We start from the raw sequence: 24,957 nt of genomic DNA on the forward strand, positions 1-24,957 counted from the left end.
AAGCTAGAAAAAGAACAATAGGATAAGCCCAAAGAAAGAAAATGCAAGCAGATGAACAGACATCAATGAAACAGAAAGCAAGCAGACAATACAGAGGCTCAGGAAAGTTGGGTTTTTGAAGGGTAATAAAATGGACAAATGTCAGGTGAGCTCAATGAAGGAAACTAGTGATGATACAGTATTAGGAAAACAAAAGTTATGTGCACAGAAATTAAGATGAGTAGAGGAGGTTATAGGAATACCTTTCTGGCAATAAATATGAACATTTAGACAATGAATGTCTAGAAAAATATCATTTATCAAAACTGATTTAAGAATTGGAAATTCTAAATAATCCTGTAACAATTAAAATGTGAAATCATTAAAAATCTTGTTTCAAGGGCACAGGTGAACTATACAATGGGATCAAGGTGTATTTTCTGTGGAAACAGGAAGAAGTGACATACCAAATGCATTGGTTTTTAGCAATAAAATTATCCGTGATAACAGTGCCCTAACAGTGATAGGCCAGTTCTGTTCATTACTGGAATAGAAGGATCTTTTATGTTTTTATGGTCCAGAATAAATTATATACTCATCAAAAAAAAAATCTTGTTTCAAACAAAACTCTAGGCCCAGATGCTTCTGCTGTCAAGTTTTACCTGACATTCAACAATCTCAGCCTGTTCCAGAGTATAGATGGGGAATACTCTCCAGCTGAATGAAGCATAACCAGTAACCACATGAGAAAGGAAACCCACTTATAAGTCTCACTTATAATTGGCAAAAATCCTAGACAGTATATTAGCCAACTAAACCTAACAGATATAAAAACCTGACCAAGTTGGGATTATCCTAGGTCATCAAGGGTGTTCTAATATTTAAACATTTATAGTGTAACTTATCATATTAACTAATTATAAGGGGAAAATCATACTATCCTCTTAGTGGGTAGACATGCAGTTTTGGTTAAAATTAATCAAATTATAAAAAAAAAACTTAAAATGATGGTGGGAATTTTCATGATCCGTTAAAGGGTTTCTACACAAACCTACAGCAAATACCATACTTAATGTTGAAATAGTGAAAGCCTTACCTTTGAGATCAAGAGAAGATAAGAATGCACATATGACTATTATAAGTCAACTTTATAGTAGGTATTCTAGCCAGGTAAGTAAAATAAAAAACAAAAAATAGATAAAGGTTGAAAAGAGGAAACCAAATTGCTGTTAGTATTCGTAGGTGATAGGATTTTATTTAAAAGTATATTCAGAAACACCCTCCTCTCTTATTTTACAAAAATAAGGCATTTGTTTTTTTTTAATTAAAAAATAGTAAAAATGAAATGAATCAGACATGCATCTGGATGTAGGTCCTGAATCTGAGTACACTAAGTAGAGACAGCGAAACCTACAACTCCCCTGGTTGGTTTTCTGTCTTTCAGGGATCACTGTCTTTTGTTGCCAGATTTCCTAGTGTCTTGAAAACTGTTGTTTTATACATTTTGCTCCAGTATCTTAAAACTGTTGTTTCATATAAAAAACATGTGTTTGTTTTTGGCTGTTTCAAATGGAAGAGTAAATCTGGTCTCTGTTACTCCCTCTTGCTGGAAGCAGAAGTTTAATTAAATGCTTATCAATTCTTAGTCCTCTTCTGTTAATAAAGAGTTATTTTAACATGCACTTTGTTCCGGTGCAAGGCCTTTCCTTTAAAAGCATGTGTAGGTTTAAAAAGAAGTTTTTTTTAAAGAAACGGGTCATTTAAAGGCTTAATCCTGAGGACCTTTAAGTAGGGTAGGGAGGTGCCCTAAGATGGATAATTCCTGAGGCTTTTGTTTTCTTGCTGCTACATGCTTTGTTACCAAAGGCTGTTCAAGGTCTCACCACCGCTGGAGTTTTGACCCACTGATGTGTTTCATAAATTTTAATGAAAGACAGATTGAGAGAAGCCACTGATGGGCCCACATGGTTGTACCAGATCTGTGCACTGGCTCAGAATGCAAATCTCTATGAAATTACTCTTAAGTTACCTTTGTGGAAAGCCCCAAACTCCATCTTCTGGCTTGTATGATCTAGCTAGGTCAGATCAAAAGTGATTTGCAAAAACTTTCATGTTCTTGGCACATTGCTATGATTTATTTTTAAGTCACAGAAAACTGTCCAAATATTAGCACACATATTATATTTGCCAATAAACTAGGTATGGTTATATAGAGCACAGTGTGCTTTTTAAAGGAGTTTGTAAAGAATATGGTTTAACTTGCCAATGTGTGATAATAAGCTTATTTCTTGTGCATAATTATGAGATTTGTAATTCACTAGCAGATGTTTATTTTCATTTAGTTAAAATTCAGACGTTCTTGGCTTAACTCACATTTTCTCTGTATCTCACAAAATTAAAAAAAATAGACAAATTTTTGTTCAAAACATCCTTTAAATGGGGCCATTATTGTAGAAACAGATTTTATTATTGCTGCTAATAAGGATCAGGGAGAGAAAAGGAAATTGAGATCTTTGAAGGGTCCCTCAACATCATTTAGTCCTATCTCTTTGAGACTCCCCTGCTGCTGTCAGACCCACTAGCTTACAGAGCAGCAGAGCTGCCTCGTGGGGACTCTGGCTCCCTTCATTTCTGTAGCCTACTTGCTGAGCTAATGAATAGTGTAATGGCCAAGAGATAGGGAAAAATATTAGAGAAACCAAAAGGCCTAGATTATTTGAAACTAAATAATTAACATCAGAATAATGAGGGATTGACTGCCTTTCCCATGCTGGGTTCTAGTCCTTTGATCAAAGGGTGTCTTTTCTTTACTGTTTTATACTATCTTAATCAAAACAGCCTATATAAATAATTGGATTTGGGCTAGGTAGGATGAAAATGAAAGAGAGATTAGAAATAGCATATACTCCTTTTTTAAATTAAGCCTTCAGATGGATTTTAATAACTTAAACATGTTAACTGCAATTGCTATTCGTAGTTAAAAAGTGGAAAGGTATTTTATTTTGTTTTTGGTAATTCTTAACAGTATGTGTTTTTCTTTTCAGCTACTAAGTCAGGATTGTTACCTCCACCACCTGCACTCCCTCCAAGACCTTGTCCGTCACAGGTAGGAAACAGAAGTTGATTTCTGTGCACTGTTTGATAGTAGGGAAGTTGTCCTACCACTGTACTTCCTTTGCAAGGGTTGATAGCTACAGAACTAACTGGCTGGTCACATTTCCACGATGACATCTGGACAAAGCAGAGAGTGTGGTTTCATTTCTTATCCAGCCAGCCCCCCAACCTCATGTGGAAAAGGGAAAGTTTCCTCAATAAGCAACCAAACAAATGCATAGTAGTTCACCTTTGGCCCTAGAGGGTTGCATATTGTTTTCAGATAGAGAAAGGAGTAGAAGAATGGGCATTTCTCCAGTTGCGGGGGGCATGGTTTGTTTTTATGTATAATTTAGGTGTGTATATTTTCATCAGTATTTTAGGAGTTGTATTAATTCTCCATAATTAATGGTCATCACCATGGTGTTAGTGCTGTGTTTTGAGCCTATATTGCTTTCTGTAGGATGATATTTTCCTTTGGAACAATAAGCTGAAACAGCAGGAGTTGGGAGAGGGTGTCACCAAAATCTGTTTCACTTGTGAATTAATTCTGCCTCATTTATATGTGCTACTATGGCCTTATTCATCAACACTCCTTGTAGAGTTAGAAATGAGAAGCAAGCAGCAAATCTGCAGAGTGTGGTAAAGGGTGCTACAGATCTTTCTTTTCATTAATTGCTGTTAAAGAGACTTTAAAGGCCTTCTAACTTTAAGTAGAAAATGTCAGAAAATTTCTCTCTAAACAATCTCAGTTTCTACCTTATTACTCTAGATGGTTTAGAACATACCTTTCCATGTGGCACATCTTAGGACTTGCTGAGTCACTGAAACCACTTTTAACATTTGCTTGTCCTTCTTTTAGAGAATTAGATCATTTTTAGCATCCACTCAACCTTGAGGTGCAAATACAATGAGTACTGCTTTCCTTCCTCTGTTTGAAGGGTAATAAAAAAACCCCTGTTCTTCCTGACACATAAATGGGTGAGAAACCCCTTTCTAATACTCTAAGATTGGCTTTAAGAGATGTTGATTAGTCAACAAGTATTGAGTCCCCGCTGTATGTCTAATGGCAAGCTTTAGTTCTGTCCTAAGCTTTTCCCTGGTTATAATTTCTGTTCATTGAAATTATTAGCTCTGTTTCTTGAGCATCTGCAGTAGACAGATATTGTGATAAGTGCTTTCAATGCATTATTTAATTTTCACGAAAATTCTATGAAGTAGTATTGTTTTACAGATGAGGAAGTTGAAGCATACAGGGGTTAAGCAAGTCAGCCAAGGTGACATAGCTATTAAATAGGTAGAGCCAGCTCCCAAACCGAGGTCCATCTCCTAAAGGCCCCTGCCCTGCCCATCAATGGAGCTGAAGTGTCTATGCATACAGTAAGATAGTGATCTGTTGCTCTGGCAGGATGAGGCTTTCACCACATTCCCCACTGTGGAGGACCTAGATGAGACCAAACTCCTGATTGGTACCAACAGGAAACCTGGGCTTTGTCACAACAAAATGTGGGCATTCTGGAGGCACTTATCTACCAGCTACTGGTTTTAAACTGGGGCTTGGGAGCCACTTGGATGAATGCGTGGAAGACCTGTCTGAAAGAACTTTTGTGATCAACCTCTTTATCTTCTACTGCACAAGTAACAGTGATTACTTCCTGCTTGTGAAATGTGTTGCTGCTATTAGCAGTCCTCATCTGACCTGCTTGAGATGGGCTTCCTGCCTGCTTGGGGGCTTAGTGACCAAGGATCTGATGGGGGGCTGGGAATTCTCAAGTCACTGTTAATGAATGAGACTGCTTCTTTGTCTACCAGATTTCCCATCACAATGTAAACAGTGAGCGCAGTGCTCATCCCAAGCCTCCAACTCAGCTGCCTAACTATGGAGATTTCAGACTGCAGAAACAGGTGTGTAAGAAATGCAGGCAGAAAATCCCTTCACCACTTCCCTCCCCCTATTTTCCCCTTTTCTTCCACTGTGAGTGGGACACACACATTCAGCCGAGGAAATCCTGGGTACTGAACACGTGACTGTATTTAGTCCTTGTGCAGTGTCAAATTCCTAATTGGTCCTGGGAGAGTCTCACCTAAGCACTTGGATGGGGCACCTGTATATTCTAGTCTTTCCCAAACTGCTTATGATAAAGCAGTCTTCTGGGAGATGTTAATAGGGCTCTGTGATTAAGACATGTTTGCAGCTCCTGCCTCAGTGCCCGCTTGTGGAGAGTCACAGTGCATATGGGCTCACTAAAGGATTTGAAGTCCTACAGTAAAGAAACCTGGTCAATTTTGGTAAAGCTTGCAATTCTGTAGTGTGCGTGACCATTCACCTCTTTATTTATACAATACTTAACCAATACCCTAAGGGCTTGGTGAGTAGGAAACATTATTCTACACCAGCCTTAAGATATTGGTAAGAACATTTCCAAACTACTTTCATCTGTCACCTCTTCTCTATATTATGTGATTAAAGTTAAATTATCATATCTGAGGCCAGTAGTTTTTCTTAGAAGAGTTGAAACCAAAAAAAGAAAGTTTACCACATGTTAGCTTCGGATTTCTAGTTGTCATGTTTTCAGTTTGTTTTGTTTTCGTATTTGCTTTATTTTTCTTTCTGGCTTATTCTCTCATGAGGTCATTTTTACTACTTCACAGCAAGCTTTATTACAGCAAACCTAAGCATTTTGAATTCCTCCTTTGCTCTGTTAAAATTTTTTTTTGAGTATTCCTTGTTATATATGGACAATTGAACTGACTTAGAAAAAAAACCTCAGAGACTTTTTTTACGAGACTTAAACTGTAGTACTGAGGGGAGAGAAACAAGGAAACTTGGTATAATTTAAATCTTAAATTTATTAATAGCTCTGACAAGAGATTAATATAAAGAGATTTTGGATTTAAAACTTTTAAATAAAGATTTTATTTATTTGAGAGAGAGAGATAGAGAAAACAAGCAAGGAATGGGGCAGAGGGAGAAGCAGACTCCACACTGAGCAGGGAGCCCGACTCGGGGCTTGATCCCAGGACCCGGGGATCACAACCTGAGCTGAAGGCAGATCTTTAACTGACTGAGCCTCTCAGGCACTCCTGGATTTAAAATTTTCATATTATTTGACCTGATAAGTGAGTAATGCTAGATTATAATAAACAAGAAAACATTCTGTTCCCTAAAAAGGAACAACTGTTTAAAAAACTATATGGCCAGTCAGTGATGTCCTTCAAGATTGTAAGTATGTAAGAGAAAAGCATTTGTACATTTGTAGATGTGTCCACAAAGGTATATATAGATTGTTTCTACATACACTAAAAGTATCTCTACTTATATCAAGTGAGAGAGATGAGGTATAGGTTTTCAGCATAAAATGCAGTTTAGCTGGCCCCTGCTTACACTAAGCCTCAGTATGATATGGACATCTGGAGGAAATTATACAGATGGGGCCCTAGAGTTAGGAAAAGGAATAAATTCAAATAAACAGATCTTTTTATTTTTCATACTATAGGTAAGATCAAGAGAGACCAATTGAATATATAAAGAATCAAATGGTTTGTGTTCCATATTTTCCTGGGGACAGGCTAGAGACCAAGGGCATGGTATTTTGGCTCAGATCAAAAGAGGTGACACATTTATTTATAAATTTTTTTGAAAAGACTGATTCATAACATAAATGACTAAAAAGCAGAGTTAACTGTTTCATATAGAGCAGTGTTAACATGAGAGTTTAACTTAGTAGCCTACTGTTTGTCTGTATATAAACTGAGTAAAATGCCATCTACAGAGGTGCTTGTCCTGTGGGTCAGTTCTTTGCTAAGGGCCTATTTGGTACTCCAATAATTAAATCTCTTTAATAGTATTGATCTCATGCCACATTTCTTCTGGAAATAATCTTTTTAAAAGAAAAGAGGTTTTTTGGTACAAAGGATAATCTTTTCAGTTTTATATTAACACCACATTTGATGTATTGGGGCTCCCTGTAGACTAATGTGCTCAGGATTTTTTTTTTTATTTATGATAGTCACACACAGAGAGAGAGAGAGGCAGAGACACAGGCAGAGGGAGAAGCGGGCTCCATGCACCGGGAGCCCGACGTGGGATTCGATCCCGGGTCTCCAGGATCGCGCCCTGGGCCAAAGGCAGGCGCCAAACCGCTGCGCCACCCAGGGATCCCTGTGCTCAGGATTTTAAGCTAATTTCTTACCTTATAACAGCAAGTGCTTCTCACTGGCAGTGCAGGAGTACTAAAATAGCACTGTAGGATGAAAACACTGTGGAGGAAACATTTGATCAATACTTTTAAGCTTTAGACCAAGAGGGCTTCATGGAAGGGCTAAGGTAATCCATGAAGTGAGCTTTAAACAAGAAAACTTTTCTTTTCACATGGCCAAGGAGTTCAGAGCATTACTGTAAAGAAAAAGCAAATTCATGATTCAGGCATGCAAGAGATCCCCATGTGTTTAAGGAACTGCCTGAAATTTAGAAAGGTAGATTTTAGGGGAGAGAGATTTAGTGTTTGAACATGGCAGTGAAGAGCCAGTGACCTGCCCGCTTGAGTCCCAGTAATGCCAGAGCTTTGGGAGAGGAAAGGTACCCTGACGAGAGTTCTGTTGGGGGAACAGCCCTTGAGGGGATAGCACAGGGCATCAGTTAGCCCAGTGGTACTCGTACACACTGGAATCATCTGGGGGAGAGCTTTGAACCTACTGAGGTCTGGGTCCTACCCCAAGAGATTTTGGTGTGGTGGGTGGCCCAGGCATTGGGAGTTTTAAGAAGCTCCCCACATGATTCTAAAGTATAGCCAGGATTAAGAAACACTGAATTAAGGCAAGAGAAGGAATGTTCAAAGACCAACTTGAGAATGTAGGGAATTTGTTGATGGTATGCCCAGTTCTTAAAGGGCACAGTGGAAGGCATTCTTGAGTTGGGGAGGGTGGGAGGCATAAGGTCAGGTTAGGGGATGTACCCATACCCTGTGGTGACAAGAACCCAGATCCTGATGAATGGCCTTGGGAGTTTCTGCCTTCTTGAGATGGCTGACTCCAGTAGGGTTAGAGGGCTTGATGGAATGGTCTTGCTGGAAGGACTACCCACTGTGCACCTCAGGTTCTGTGTGTGCTATTGTGAAGGACTAGCCATGCACTTGGATGGCCATGAGAGGAAACCATAGTCCATGCAGCAAGTCCTTCATCTAACTTTGTCATCTGGCTAGAATCAGGTCTCTAAGGCAATACTGAACCCAGTAGGAATATGCTGGGCATGCTGTTCCCTTTCAAAGCCAAATTTCTGAGACACGACTTTTTAGATAAGATCCTACCCTCTTTTATTTGGAAGGAAAGACGGGCTCACTTAAACTCAAATGGCAGTTTATAGGCCCTGAACTACTTCTGAAATATTTGACACTATGCTTTTCTAGAAAATGTCCTTATAAATTAGTATCCTGCCATTTCAAGTATTCTTTCTGTGAGTTAATATAGAGTTGGTGATACAAAATAGTAAATTCTCCTGGAAGAAATAAAGAGTTTTAGAGCTCACCCACACTTGTTCTTTTTTTCTCAGTCTTTTGGGGGGGGAGGGGCATTACTGGTGATCATGTAAGTTTCTCACAGAGTTATTTAATAGATTTTTAACATGTAAATTTGATTAAAGCTTAACATGCATACTGAATCTCTATTAAGCACATACTAAATCCATTTTTATTTTTTATTTAAATTTATTAACCAACATATAGTACAACATTGCTAAATCCATTTTTAATAGAGTAAAATGGAGTACTATCTCATTGGGAACTTTAAATATCTAATAAGAAAACAGCAGGAAACATTCTTTAAGTATAAACAATATAGAAATGTTACCGCTTCTAGCATTTCATGGCTTTTCTCTCTATCAAATGAAAATTCAGTGGGCATACATCAAATATGAGATCTTTTGCTATAATATATGTAGATGATCTCATGTAATGTACACTAGTCATTGAATCACCTTAAGAGCATGTTGGCTTTATATAAAGCATATTAATGAGCTTTCAAAGGTATATATGGCATCCTAATTTTCACTTGTCAATATGTAATTTTAGTACATGTCAAGAAGTATTTTTTCTATGTATTCATTTATTAGAAACTTCGTAATTATTCTAAAGAGAATTTACAAACCTGTCACCTAAGATGGCACCTTCCCTTTCTTCCAGTGTGTTACCCTGTTCTGTCTTACAGTGCACACTGTAGATGAGCTGAAAATCACAGTATGTAAATGAGTATTTCTGTAATTAAGAAGGAAAGTCTAGGCCCAGGATTTATCTTCATCTGTGATGAGGAAAAAACATACTAAAAGCTGTAGAACGCTATATAAATGTTTCCGTGGTCTTGCTTAGCTCTACTACTCTGTAACTTTGTGGGAAGTAAGCAGATTAGCCTCACAAGACCTACTGCCTGTTTTATAAAATGTAAAGATTAGAGTAGATAGATCCTTCTAGTGCTTAAGGTCTCTGAATCTGTGTTATAGTCCTCTGTCCAAGAAAAATTTTGTTGCAAATATAGTTGAAGCATCATAAAACACAATTGAGGACAAGATGACTTAGATTAATTTCTCCCTCCTTCCCCCCACTGCTGAGTACAACTTAAGAGCCCTGGACATAATAAACAGAAAGAGGACTTTGAAAGATGTAAACAGGAAAGTGGCCTGGCTAGGGCCTTAGGACTTGAGTAATGGCATGGCAATGAGTTCCCTGAATTGTAAGGAAAAAAAAAAAACAACAATAAAAAACCTACAAAAAACCAACTCCCATATATCCTGGACTGCATACTGGAGAAGCTTGCAACCTGGAACTACCAACAAATGTAGACCCCCCCCTCAAAAAAATAAAAAAACCTTGAGAAAAGTCTCCTCTCTGGCCAAAGGACTGCGAAAAGGGTAGACAAACTAGATAGAAACCTTTTTGACAACACATGCCCTACACCAGCTAAACATCATGGATGTGCCTCCCTCTGGGGTCATCAAAGACCAATCTGGGAGTTAGCCTCTTGTCCCTCACTTGGTGGCAGCAGACAACGTAGGGTAGTACTTTCCTAGCTGGCAAACACGGTTTTAGCAGAGACCAAGGGGGTCTCCTAACCCTGATCTGATGGCAACAGGTGGCCTTGGAAGGTACTTTATACCCCCACAGATAGTGTCACTGGAGACAGACATTTCCCAATAAGCAGACACTCAAGGAGTTTGTCACTAGTGGACCTGCCCAGTAATGAATGCTAAAGGGAGTCCTCCAGACTGAAATGAAAGGATGCTAGACAGTAGTTCGAAGCCATAACAAGAAATGAAGAATGGTGAAGGCAGCCATGTCGGTAAATCTCAAAGCCAGTAGGGTTGATTTGTAACTCTTCTATTTTCTATAGGTTTTAAAAGAAAAATGCTTAAAATAATAATTACGAATCTATGTTGATGGGCACATACATATAAAGATATAATTTGTGACAATGATAATATAAGGGGCAGGAGGGCTATAAAGGAGGAGAGTCTTTGTATACTATTGACACTAAGTTGGTATTAATTCAAATTTGATTGTTGTAAAGTTAAGATGTTAACCAATCCTTAGGGTAACTATTAAGGAAAAAAACTAAAAGATATAAAAAATACAAAAATGAGAAGGTAACAAAAACAGTATACTAGAAAAACAATCAGTTAATCATAAAAAGAGAAGTGATGGGTGGACTGAGGAACCAAATAGGTACAAGACAGAAAACAAGCAGCAAATGGCAGGGGTAAATCTTTCCTTATTTTTAATTACTTTAAATGGATACATGTCTCCAATTAAAAGGTAGAAACAGATGGATTTAAAAAATAATTCCAACTATATACTGTTTATAAGAGACTCACTTTTGATCCAATGATAAAAACAGGTTGAAAATAAAAGAGTGGAAAAACATACCTCATGCAAATAATAACCAAAAGAGAGCCTGGGTGGCTATAGTCACATCAGACTAAATAGACTTAAAGACAAAGATTGTTAGAAGACATAGAAGGACATTATATATTAACTCAAGGTTCACTCCATTAAGATGGTAAAAAAAAAATTTTATAGAAATATGCACACCAAACAACAGAGCCCCAAAATGTATGAAGCAGAAACCAATAGAATTGAAGGGAGTAGCAGTTCTACAAAATCTCACTTTTAGTAATGGATAGAGCAACTCGACAGAAAACTGGTAAGGAAATAGAGGACGTGAACAGCAGTATAAATCCCCTAGACCTGAGCGACATCTATAGAACACTCCACCCAACAACAGCCCAAGACAGGTTCTTCTCTAGTGCACATGAACATTCCCCAGGATAGACCAGATGTTAGGCTGCAAAACAAGTCTCAATAAATTTGAAAATACTGAAATCATACGAAGTGACCACAGTGAAATGAAACTAGAAATCAGTAACAGAAGTATCAGAAGATTCACTAAAATGTGGAAATTAGGCAGCATACTCTTAAAAAACCAGTGGGTCAAAGAAGAAATTATAAGTGAAATACCTAGAAAATACCTTGAAATGACTGAAAGGGAAAACATATCAAAACCTATGAGATGTCGGAATAACAGTACTCTGGTGGAATTTATACTATAAGCACTTATATTAAAAAGAAAAAGGGATCCAAAATCAATAAGCTAACTTTACACCATAAGAATTGAGAAAAAGAAGAGTAAGCTAAACCCAAAGGTAGCAGAAGGAAGGAAATGAGGTAGAGTGGAGATAAATGATAAGGAGAGTAGGAAAACAATAGCAAAATCATTGAAACTAAAAATTGATTTTTGCATCCTCTAGTTAAAAGGCTTTATTTTAAATCAAAATCAGATTCTGATAAATTTTTTTTTTAAATTTTTATTTATTTATGATAGTCACACAGAGAGAGAGAGAGAGAGGCAGAGACACAGGCAGAGGAAGAAGCAGGCTCCATGCACCGGGAGCCTGATGTGGGATTCGATCCCCGGTCTCCAGGATCGCGCCCTGGGCCAAAGGCAGGCGCCAAACCACTGCGCCACCCAGGGATCCCAGATTCTGATAAATTTATCTCTCACTGCAGATAATGTTGTTTTGAATTTATCAAGGTTGAATATTCCAGTAGAATGATTCTGATTGTGTAAGATCTTTTTTTTTCCCATACTAATTTTGGCAGTGCATTTTACTGTATGTTCCCTAGTTGTAGGATTGGTTCATAGGTGACTCAAATTGCTCGTCATAGCTCTTGGTTGGTGTAACATGAAGACACAACTGTGGTTTAGACCAGCTTCTGTTGATTGAATCTTGAGAGTTCTGCAAGTCCTCTCAAGGATTTATTAAAGGGATTTGAAAGCTGTACTCAAACAGTTGGCATTGGATGAGAAATTAAAAAGGCAGAAGAAACTGCCATAGTGATAAGTTTAGAGAGAAGACAGAGATATAGTGAGGAAATACTGGCATTTTAAAGATTTTATTTATTTATTTGAGACAAAGAGAGTGAGCAAGCACGAGGAGGTGGGGAGGGGCCGAGGTAGAGGGAGAAACAGATACCCCACTGTGTAGGGAATCCAACACAGAACTTGATCCCAGAACCCTGAGATCATGACCTGAGCCGAAGGTAGATACTCAACTGACTGAGCCTCCCAGTTACGTGGAAATACTGGGATTGTAGTAGTGGAGGGTGGATTAAGGATAAACCCCTGCTGTTTATTTTATTTTTTTTTATTTATTTATGATAGTTACACACAGAGAGAGAGAGAGAGAGAGAGGCGCAGAGACACAGGCAGAGGGAGAAGCAGGCTCCATGCACCGGGAGCCCGACGTGGGATTCGATCCCGGGTCTCCAGGATCGCGCCCTGGGCCAAAGGCAGGCGCCAAACCGCTGCGCCACCCAGGGATCCCAACCCCTGCTGTTTAAAAGAGCATGCATAGCTTTGCCAGCTCTCAACAAATACTATTAGAATTTATCCCAAAAACTGTTGAAAAGGAAAAGTTTTATGATGACATTTATTTTAGTATTATTAGTAAAAATAAAAAACAATACAGGGGCACCTGGGTGGCTCAGTGGTTGGGCATCTGCCTTCAGCTCCAGTCATGATCCTGGGGTCCTGGGATCGAGTCCCACATTGGCTGCCCCGCAGGGAGCCTGCTTCTCCCTCTGCTTGTGTCTCTGCCTCTCTGTGTCTCTCATGAATAAATACATAAGATCTTTTAAAAAACACCAATACAGACAAATGTCCAAGAAGGTTAAGGGTGTTGGTATTACTCTGGTTAAGGGTATTGTTTATCTGCCTAATAGGGTATTAGACATCTCTTAAAGTGATTAAATGGAAAATAGTGGAAAAGGGAGATAACAGCTGGGTACAGAAATGTTTCCTGATTGTACCACATAAAAGTGCTTAGTAAACCTTTGACAGTAAGGTGTTCTGCCTCCTTGGGTGATCTGAAAGGTCTGTGGAACACAGTGATTGGCCCCTTTTCCATGATCAGATTTTGAATTCCTTTCTCAGCGTTACTGGCCAGTGTTCCCTTGTAGGCTTTTGAGGTTTTTAACTCCCTTAATGAATTTCCATGGACTTCTTTTCAGAGGTCTAAAGGGGTCACGTAAATAATTCATTTATAACTTACCTATCTCATCTTGTACCTTGTTTATATAAGTACAGTCTCTATTTTGGGGAGACTATATGAGTGGTATGTATGTAAATTGCAGAGTCCGTGAAGGTCTCCGGACATTTCAGTCCAAAATGTCAAGTCTCTACTGTCAAGCATTTGGAGGTAAACTGCTAAGTAATTGGTAGTAGTTTAGATAGCTCTTTTTGGTGGGAAAATTATGTAGTTTCTCTCTTAAAGAGTTTCTCTTTCAATTAATGTTTATGAAAAAGGGAAAAAGTGCTCTCTGATAGGACAGTTAGAATTTTAAAAACTCACTTAAAGCTTCATCAGAATAAACTGACACTTGGGAAGCTACTTTTAGACACCATGCTCTCAGAATTTATAAGACCTGTCATCATATACATAATGTAGTTAGGATAACTCCAGGAATTGGGAGGTTCAAATATACTGAAATCTATCACGTAGTAGTTTTTTTCTTTCTTTTTTTTCCCCATCTACTAGTTTTTTACGTCCATGTTCTCTGGATAGTGAACTCTTACTGTCCTTTCTCTGAAATGGTAATTTTGCATTGTACAGAATTGCAGGTTGAACGTTATTTTCCTTCAGCATTGTGAATGTATTCCCTCCTTTTCTTCTGGTGTTTCTTGTTGTTGTTAAGAATTCTCTTTTTGGTTCCTTTTTTCATAAGATTTTCTGTATTTGACAGCACATGAGCAGAGGAAGCAGCGGGCAGAGGGAAGGAGAGAAGCAGATTTCCTGCTGAGCAGGGAGCTGCACACAGGACTTGATCCCAGGACCCTGAGCTCAAGGCAGATGCTCAACCAACTGAGCCACCCAGGCACCCTAATTTGGAACGATCTTAGTCATATCTCTGCAGGCTTTAAAAAAAAAAGATTTTATTTATTTATTCACGAGAGACACACATACACACACACACAGAGACAGAGACATAGGCAGAGGGAGAAGCAGGCTCCATGCAGGGAGCCCGACGTGGGACTGGATCCCAGACTCCAGGATCATGCCCTGAGCCGAAGGCGGATGCTCCACCACTGAGCCACCGAGGTGTCCCTCTCTGCAGGGGGGGTGCAGGCTGTGTGCTCTATCTGCTTCTGTTCCCTTTCTTAGGGAGGCAGTCCCAAGCACCTTCCCAGACTTCATCCTGATTTTGCAGCTTCACAGGTAGTAAAGTACCACCTTAGCCTCTGGCTTCAGGAAATGAGCATGGAGGAGGCCCTCTGCCTCCTCTGGGGCTTTGAAATACCTGTTACTCTGCTCTGTATGAGCTCTCAGCTGCCTCTGCCTGCTTCTGAACCCTCAGCCTGGCTAACTACTTTGTGATTTGGCCCTATAGGGGTGTTGAGCTGGCTTCTGAGTATGTCTAAGTCTTTTTAAATTTTAACACTTTTTGTGCTTGTGCTCTCTCATATCTGTCCTTGCACATTATTTTACAGCAGAGGAAGTTAAGGTTCAGAAAGTGAGTTCCTTGGAGCCTCTCACCTAGTGAGTGACAAAGCTAGCTAAGCTCTTGTAAAGAGGAGAGCTGGGAAAGATTTCTGAGGAGGTGCTAGAAATGTAATGATAACAAACACTGAGAGAGAGGGAGAAGGAGACAGAGGAATCACTCATTGCATAGCCCAAAGGCTTGCTAAGCAAAAGGTCACAAGAATTTCCAGTTTCTGTGCCCACCAATAATTTTCTAAATATGAAGTATTTCCATACATTAGGCAAAATGCAAAAGTGCTTTTCTCAGTGCAGACTTGACTTAACATTTATCTTGGCCAGAATAGCTTTCACACTTTGGTCAGTGGACGATATTTGGTGTGGCAAAAGGCCAAGTGTTGTTAGCCCTATTCTGGTTTTTAAAAGGAAACAAAAAAGGCAGAACTTTTGCATAATAAATAATTATATATAGTGCTTATATGCTAGATGCTCTTTTAAGTGCTTGACAAATATGTGCTTAATCTTCATAACAACCATGCACGATAGGTTCTGTTGCTATTCTCATTTTACAGATGAGTAAACCAAGGCACAGAGAACTTCAGGAATTTCCTCAAGGTCACCCACAGCAAGTAAGAATTAATATGACGGTTCCAGTCCTGGTTATCTTGCCTTAGAGTGCCAGTTCCTCCTATTATGCTATGCTGTCCAACCATGTCTCAGAATTATTTTCTTTTGGTAATTTTGACACACAGCATGGAGCTCGAAATCACAACCCTGATATTAAGAGTTGCACACTCTTCTGACTGAGCCAGCAAGGTGCCCCTTAACCCATCTCTTAACAACTGAGTTGACAATTGAGTTGTTAACTCATTTGTTGACAATTATCATTATCACGGGTACACTTTATATTGTGAAACCTCTTAATGAATTAGCTTTACCCCACCACTAGTAACTTGTCTTCTTTCTTGGATGCCCCCCTTACTGTATTGTGCTCATGGTATTATCATGTAAAGCTGACTTTGCTAGCATCATTTCTCTGGAAGATGCTGTAAGGTCATCCCACTGATGGAATATGCTTACAACAGGCCCATACTTTGCCAAGAACTGTGACGGCACAGAGATTGCCCTATGCTCCTGCCTAATGCCATCCATTTTATAGTTTCTCCTAGTGTGTATATGTATCTCATTTAAGTTCATTTTCTCATGTTGTATTGTCAAGGATTATAGGCAGTAGCTGGATGCCGTATTTCCCATAACTAACAAGCTACCCCAGTCTTTCCCCTAGAGGTCAGTTATGGTTGTTTTCTAGATTCCTAAACAATGGAATATTTATTTCTCTTCTCTGTCCCCCTTATCACATGGTGATAAAAACCAATAAGTACTCCTGTGTGTCAGGGAAGGAGCAAGTATGGAAGTGGGGCAGGATGGAAGGGTGTCCAAATGTGCTGTGGTGTTAATGGGAAAGGACAATGGAGGACAGCTAGGAGTCGGACCCAGGGAGGCACCCTGACAGAATAGTTAAGTGGGCTCGGGGTTCAAATTTTATCTCTGCCTCTTGCTGGCTGTGTATCTTTGGGCAAGTTATTTAGTCTGTCTCTCAGGTTCATCATGTATAAAGTGGGGATGATGATAGTATCTACTTTCATAGGGTTGTTAAAATGATTAAATGGGTTAGTATCCGTAAAACACTTAGAATTGTGTCTGGCATATAGTCAGGCCTCAGTGGCAAGTAGCTATTATAATTATTACTGCTCCAGGCCCAGCAAAACAGAAGCTGGTTCTAGTTGGCAAATATGGAGGAGCAGACTTAGGATAACCAAAAATTAGTGGCCGGTCCTAAGCCCAGAATGAGTGCTGGACTGGCTTACTAAACCACTTCTAGTAGAATGGTATTCTTTCCTGCTTTTGTGACCTTTCATTGGCTGGCCCTCTGCCTATGTCATGGGTCAGCAAACTACAGTCTTTAGCTCCAAATCCAGATCATCACCTTTTCCTGTAAATAATGGAAACATGAAGGAGGAGAATTGATGGAAAGACAGATAGACCTCCTAATAAGGCCTTTTAACCTACCATCTCCTAACTCAAGAATTGTGATGCCTGTATTTAGTTTGCAGCTTTGCCTTGAGGACCTTTATCTAACCAAGATGCTCTCTGTGTTACAGTTTACTAATAAAGCCTTGAGCAAATACTCTTGATTCAACCAGTAGCTTCAAAGAGTTGCTGTGGGCAGGCCTTCTTAACTTTGTTTCTCAGGCATAATAGAGGAAACCAGACTAAGGCCTTGCCTTTAAGGTGAGAAAGAGGGAAAGAAGCCTGTCCAGGAGAAACAGGATAAAGGATTTCTTTGTTCCCAACTCCTCCTGAATACTCTCTTCTGTTCAGCAAGTTCTGTAGGTATCACTTCCTGGTGTGTTGGTAAATGTTCCCTCTGGAAAAAGGAACAGCCCCACTCTGTAGCCTTTCCTGATGTCTGTGTTGTAAATCTCCCACACCGTGGCTGATGGCAGGTGTGGCTGGGAAGTGATGTGTGTCCTCAGCTCGTTGCTGCTAGTGTGTTGGGTAGTAGACAGCTTCACTTGCTGCTGGACCCTTGTGTCAGGAACTCTGTGTGCCACACAGGAGTGTTTTGTTTGTTTGTTCGTTTTTAGTCTAGGGCACTGTTTTCAGCCCAATCCCAGAACGTGCTGCTAGAAATGGGACCATATTTTTGAAGTCGCTAGAAATGAAAACTTCCCTCTTGTTTACATTTAACTTGTGCCACTAGGTGGCACTTTAAGGACATTACAGGAAATTGGCTCCACTGGATTTATTTTTTAACTTTTTATCGAAGTAGAACATACATATTGAATAGTGTACATTGAGCATGCAACTGAATGAATTTTCAGAAGCTGAACACATGTGTATAATCAGCACTTAAGTCAAGAAACAAAATATTACCAGCACCCCAGAAAGCCCATCTTAGGCTGTTTTCCAGTTACTGTCCCTTAGGGTTACCAATCTTCTGACTTGTAACAGCATAGATCAGTTTTACCTGTTATCTGCCTTACATAAGTGGAACCACACAGTAGATACTCTTGTGTCTGGCTTCTCTTGCTTACACAATGTTGTGTGATTCATCCATATTCTTGTGTATAATTATAGGTCATTGCTGTATAGTATTCCATTGTATATGCAAAAATATCACTGTTGTCCACTGTTGGTGGACATTTGGTTAGTTTTCAGATTTTGGCAATTATGGATCATGCTGCTGTGCATATTCATATACAAGTTTTTGAGTAGGTGGATACTTTCATTTCTCTTAGGTTTCTGCCTATAGTAGAATTGCTGGGTCATAGGATAGGCATATGTCCAGCCTATCCTATAGGTACCTATAGGTACTGCCAAACAGTTTTATGAAGTGTTTGTACTGATTTATACTCCATCAACAATGTTCCTGTTCCACTTCTTACATCCTCGTCAGTACTGGATTTATTTTGTGACTGGCTCTTAACTCTTAACTAATTTTTATAGTTTCCTCTCTAGCCAGCTATTTCTAATTGAAAGTTAGAAATTAAATTTAATCTAATTAAAAGCCACCTTCTTCTGATGGACATAGCTCATGCAGGAAGGGCTGTGTCAACCCAAAAGGGGACATTAATTACAGTCTAATTATCAGCTTTCACTAGTTAGAAAAGATGTTTTTCAAATACTACATTAATACAGAGCAACAGAACTGGGAATGGAATTCAAAATTTTAAGTGTGGTAAAATATCAAGTTAGGCTAGAGCTAGGGGTTTGAGGCACTTAGAAATTTTTATATACTTTTGCTCTTGTTGCCAGGTCTATATATGTCAGGGTTGGGGGACCAGCAAAAGGGATTTCTAAAGGCCTCATATCCAGATATCTTTGAATTGTGATGGTGGTGGCTGCCTGTTTAGTAAGCATCTATTTGGTATGGTAAGAAGCATACACATGGCATCTTTTTTTCAACCTTTATTCAGTGGGGAATATGAATCTCAAGAGAATCCTGTCATAGATCCCCTTACCTATAAAGTCTATGTTGTTGACTCTGCAGAGAGCGTTATCGTATGGCTTTAGGTATGTGTTAAATAGAAGGTGGGGCTCAGACTTGACTCAGAGTTCTGTTCTATTAGTAGAAATTGGAAATAGAAGAACAAAATCCCAGTCATCATTGCCAAAATATTTGTCTTTTAGACCAAAATAAAGCACTCATGGTTCTTTGTCACAGTAAATCTGTTTCATGGATTATTGTCCATAATCCAGTGGATTCCAGAAATCCCCAAGAGATTATGCTATTTGACTGCTGTGTCCAGGGACTAGTTGCCCATTATAGTCACTGATTATCCACTTCTATTGCAGTTGTCCCTGAGCTCCTCTGTCAGCGTTCCCCTGGGTGTTGCCAATGTTGGATTGGCCAGCTGTAGGGGACCACCAGAGATGTTCAGTATAAGCTGCCTGAGACACCTGTGCTGAAACAGCCCTAAAATCTGAAAGAGCTTTTATCTTTAAAAGCTTCTTCCCTCCAATATTGATAGCAATGTCCAGTGGCACAAATTTGGACCTTGGATAGCCTGCTTTATAGGATCTGTGTATAATCTAAATTGGAGTCAGCACTTTCGCAGTCTAGGTTTTCATCTTTTGGCAAGAGAGGAAGAGTCCTTTATGTTGAATTGGCTACTCTTTGCAGTTGCAGAATCTATGCCTGGGAAACCAATTGTATATTTATTCGCTTTTCTTTAAAAAATTTATTTATTTTAGAGACAGAGCGTTAGCAGGGGGAGGGGCAGAGGGAGAGGGAAAGAGAATCTCAAGCAGACTCCCCATAGAATACCCCAACTTGGGGCTCGATCTTATGATCCTGAGATTATGATCTGAGCCGAAACCAAGAGTCGGACACTGAGCCACCCAGGCGCCTCTGTATATTTACTCTTTTTTTTGTATATTTACTCTTAATTATTATAGTAGCTGCCATTATTGAGTGGCTACTATGTTACTGTGCTTAGCACTCTAGACAGCTGTTTTGCTTAATCTTTACAAATGCTAGGAGTTAGGTGAATTATCCCCTTGTGCAGATGAAGAAACTGTGGCTCAGAGAGGTTAAGCACATGCTCTGGTTATATACCAAGCAAGCACAAATCCTGGACTGATTCCAGAGCCTCTGCACTGTAACTGATGTGCTCTGGGGCTCCAGTTACTGTAGGATGAATTCTTGACTTGTTCAGTAAAACACAAAACACTGTTGGATTCTTACTAGCTCATTCCCCACATGGATTTGGGTACTTGCTGTGTGCTTCCATTCAGCTTAGGCATGGGAAAGGACAGTGAAGCAAAACACATTGAGCCCTCCAAGTGCTTACACATCAGCTCCATTTCTGTCTCTCAGAGGTGACTTGGGTCATGGATTTTGGTCATCGTTCTTGCAGAGAAATTCAGCTTTTTTGGAACTTCTCTCTGAAACTGATTGTGGCATGCCATGATGGGCTTTGCTGTGGCCAGTGTGCTGCTGGCCATTGGTTCTGCATCTTCTGTGGCTGGATGTGACCACATGGTTTTTTCTAATGTGCCCTTACCTAGTAGAGATGGAGGTCAGGTGAAAGGTTGGCACCAAATGACCTTTAGAATATCAGTGGGATGCTGGAGATTCCCTAGAGGCCAAAGCATGATTGTCTGCCCATCTGCCTACAGTTTAGCTGCTGCCTTTGTGTTTCCCAGTCTTGGCATCTGCCTGAATTCTTGAGTAATAAATAAAACTGGAGTTCCTTTTTCTAATCTGTCAGCATGAGTATTACAGAGTTTATAAAATAAATTAATCAATTATCCATACCTTTAGCAATTAGTTCTGCAATTAGACTACTTACTTACTCTTTGGAAAAAAAAGGTTTATTTATTTATTTGAGAGGGAGAGGGAGTGTGCATGAGCGAGGAGAGGGGCAGAGGCAGAAAGAGAGGAAAAGGGGTAAGTTGGATGCTTAACCGACTGAGCCACCTAGGCACTCCTAAACTACTTAATTTTTAAAAAGATATTTGACCTTTTTCCCCAATTTTATTGAAAGGTAATATACATCTCTGTGTAAATTTCAGACGTACAGCACGATGGTTTGATTTATATATATTGTGAAAGATTACCACAATAGGTTCAGCTAACATCCATATTCTCATATAGATAAAATGAAAAGAAGGGGCCCCTGGGTGGCTCAGTCTATTGAGCATCTGACTCTTGATTTCAGCTCAGGTCATGATCTCAGGGTTGTGAGATCGAGCCCCACATCAAGCTCTGGGCTGGGCATGGAGACTGCTTGGGATTCTCTCTCTCCCTCTCCCCCTCACCAATAAAAAGAAAAGAAAAAGTGTCCTTCTTGTCATGAGAACTCTTGGGGTTTTACTCTCTTAATAACTTTCTTATATATTGTACAGCAGTGTTAGCTATGGTCACCATGCTGTGCATTACATTTCTACTACTTATTTATCTTATAACTGGAAGTTTGTACCTCTTGGTCACCTTTCTCTAATTTCCCCTCCCCTCTGCCTTTTTTTTGTTGCAAATTTGACACTTACTTCCTTGCTTTTAAGGTTTTATTTTTTAAGATTTTATTTTTTATTTTTTTATATATTTTTTAAAATTTTTATTTATTTATGATAGCCAGAGAGAGAGAGAGAGAGAGAGAGAGAGAGAGAGAGAGGCAGAGACACAGGCAGAGGGAGAAGCAGGCTCCATGTACCGGGAGCCCGACGTGGGATTCGATCCCGGGTCTCCAGGATCGCGCCCTGGGCCAAAGGCAGGCGCCAAACCGCTGCGCCACCCAGGGATCCCTATTTTTTTTAAAGTAACTCTACACCCAAGGTGGGGCTCAAACTTAAAACCCTGAGATCAAGAGTTGGATGTTCCACCGACTGAGCCAGCCAGGCACCCTGCAAATTTGACTTTTAAAAACAAAAGTCTTACTGCTGAAGATTTTGCCCAGCTTCAAATATTTATTTATTTTATGAAACCATATGGCAGACACCCCTATTCCTCCATGGTAAATGGACAAGAAAACAGTTAAGAAGCCTAGTTAGTTTTTCGTGCAGCACCTGTGGCCTTTTTCAGAGCAGGACCTTGGAGACTTGGTTTTTTCATCTCTTAAATGAGTTCAGGCCATCTATGGTCCACAGTTGGTCTGGACTGGCTACATAAAAATTACCCAGGGAGCTTGTTAAAATAGAAGTTTCTAGTGCTCCACCCCTAGGAGATTCTAATTAGGGAGGTCTGGGGTAGTATCTAAAAGTCTGTAATTTATAAAAATTCCCTGGATAATTCTCCTGTGCAGCTATATTTGGGAACCACTGGGCTTAGAAGGTCTAGAACAAACAGAATTGAGTTGGGAAGGAATTTCTGGTCTGTTTGAAGATTCAGGTAATACTTACGTGCCTGGAGCGGGATCCATATGGGGAAACTAATGCAGTTATGATGCAGAGGCAAATTGGAGCCAGATGATAGAAGATCTTTAACTGGCTGAGTGTCCCTAAGGCCTGTGGTGCTATGCCATAGGCCTTAGGGACCAATTGAAGGACTTTGAGGAAAGTGTTTTGATGAGAGAAGGTGCTTTTACAAAATTATTTCCTTAGTGTGTGCAGGGTGGATCAGACTGGGAAAATAACTGAAGGCTAGAAAAAGACCCACTGCAGTTTTTGCAGTGCCCCAGGTAGGAGGTTTAATAATGAGCACATGGACTGAGATGGGAGCTATGGGACCTTTGCAGAGCTAGCCTGCCTGGGTGGCACCGGAATCTGGGGCATGTTGTTTTAAGCTACTTTAAAAAAATCCATAATTTATCAGTATTGTGTTGTTCATCTACTTTAACTATTATAATGAATGAATTTATTGTGTTCATGTCCAGGAGATTTTAAAGGAAGCCCAGTAAATAAATTCATGTAGAGAAGTAGTTGGCAGCAGCGACAGCTGCTGTTGCAAGGAAGGAGGGAGGAAATGAGAAACAAAGGGAGGCCTTTCTTGCCAGGCGGCAACCCCATCCTTACCCTGCCTCCACATGCTTGGGGAAGGGGGTCTAGCAGAGGCTCCCCCGAGCTGGATCTGCCAAACAATCTGTAGAATGCTCCTCTCAAAGGATTAGGTGTGGAATGTGGCATTTGGCATTTGAGTCAAATGAAATATTTTTCCTTTGTTCCTCTAAACCCAGTCGGTAGGTCATTGTTTCCCAAAGTGTGTTCCACAGAACATAGTTCTGCTAGATATTAATAGGAGTTACATGAAAATAAGAAGTTGAAGCCAAATCATTTTGGGAACTGCTGGGTTAAGTGAAAGCAATGGCTTCCTTTACTTCACAGGATTTCAGAGTGTGTGTGATATGCTATGTGTTCTGTGAATTTCAAGAAGGGATATAGGCTATGCCATGTTCCCTAAGCTTATCTGTTTTCTCTAGGCCAGGCGTGACAAACTATGGCCCACAGGCCAAATCTGTCCCATCATCGTGTTTTTGTAGATAAAGTTTATTGGAACACAGTCACACCCATTATTGTGTTGTCTGTTTTTTTTTTTTTTTTTTTAAAGATTTTTATTTGAGAGAGAGCCAGACAATGAACAAGCAGGGGGAGCGGCAGGCAGAGGGAGAAGGAGAAGCAGGCTCCATATGGAGTAGGAAGCCCAATGCAGGGCTCCATCCCAGGACCCTGGGATCATGACCTGAGCCAAAGGCAGATGCTTAACCAACTGAGCCACCCCGATGTTCCATTGTGTTGTTGTCTTTGGCAGCTTTAGCACTCAGTAGCAGTGTAGCACGTTTGTATTGGAGACACACAGACCAAATGGCCTGTAAAACTGAAAATATTTATCTGGCTCTTTACAGAGCCTATCCTTGGCTAGGCAATTCATAGAACTGATATTCCCTGGAACTCATATTTGAGAGATACTGCTATAAGAAGATAGAGGTGGGTTGTTCTAGTCCTGCTTGTGATGAATCTGCTTAATTTTATTCAGCTTTTATGCTGCCATATTTCTTTTCCTCTTGCTTTAAACTCTTTCCTCTCAACCATTTATCCATTGTTGAAGATCAAAATCTGGCTTCCATGTGTCATTGTTCTTTCCTTTCACTTATCACATACCATCAATCACCAAGGATGTAGCTAGTGTCAAGTTTACATAGCTCTCAAATATGCCTATTCCCCACTTCCACCAGACTGATTTAAGTGACCATCATTTTTTGTCTTGTTTTCATTTTCAATGTTTTAAGTGGATTGCCTTTGCCCACTATGGGTTGCTTCTAATCCAGGCAAGGGCATATCATCCATCTTGATAGAGTTGTTTCGTATTTTAATATGTGGAGGAAAAAGGGAGCTGCTGAGGCCCCCCTGTTTCATGGGTTATCGTTCTCTCCAAGTTGTTAGTTACCTTAGAAAAGTCTGTAGAAATAGCAAAGAAATCTCCCAGGCTTTTTTGGCTTTCCAGCTGCTAAGCCTTACACTATTTTCCTGAGGTAAAGTGAAATAGTTTCTTGCAAAGAGGGGCTTTTGTACCTCTAAATCTCATCTTTAGTTTTTTGTTTAGTTTAGTTTTGTTTTTACCACAAAGCTCATTTTCTTTGCTCATCTCTTTTTCTGGGATAATGTCTGGCTCCAGTGAAGCTCTACCTTTCTAGGACCTTCGTGATTCCCATGCTTCAGGCCCCTCACAAGATTCCACTCCTCTGAATGTTCAATAGATGGAGTCATTTAGAATCAGTCATGGGGTGGGGAGGGGAGGTCTTGATGTTCCTCCCAAGGAGGTTGGTGGTTAGATTCCACCTGACATAGCACCGAGGAGCTGTTTGTTTTCGGTGGTGGAGCTAGAAAACCAAGGCCTTTGGATACAGTTTCAGGAAGGTAAACATATA

At 39.9% G+C, this 24,957-nt stretch overlaps 1 protein-coding gene across 14 annotated transcripts in view; it reads left to right on the forward strand.

The window, feature by feature from the left end:
* The window catches only part of REPS2 (RALBP1 associated Eps domain containing 2), a 231,657-nt gene that overhangs the window by 161,389 nt on the left and 45,311 nt on the right, over window positions 1–24,957 (forward strand). For 10 of the 14 annotated variants that reach the window (XR_005386165.1, XM_038586909.1, XM_038586908.1 and 7 more), the window contains 3 exons: window positions 3,024–3,085; window positions 4,885–4,977; window positions 15,664–15,720. Coding sequence is in view for 13 of the 14 variants with exons in the window: in XM_038586909.1 (XP_038442837.1) it covers window positions 3,024–3,085; window positions 4,885–4,977; window positions 15,664–15,720 (212 nt within the window). In the remaining variant the exon portion in view is untranslated. The remainder of the gene's footprint in view (window positions 1–3,023; window positions 3,086–4,884; window positions 4,978–15,663; window positions 15,721–24,957) is intronic. The other 4 variants (XM_038586912.1, XM_038586918.1, XM_038586910.1 and 1 more) reach the window with 3 other exon arrangements.

Source organism: Canis lupus, chromosome X (assembly GCF_011100685.1).
Source record: "Canis lupus familiaris isolate Mischka breed German Shepherd chromosome X, alternate assembly UU_Cfam_GSD_1.0, whole genome shotgun sequence".
Lineage (NCBI taxonomy): Eukaryota > Metazoa > Chordata > Mammalia > Carnivora > Canidae > Canis > Canis lupus.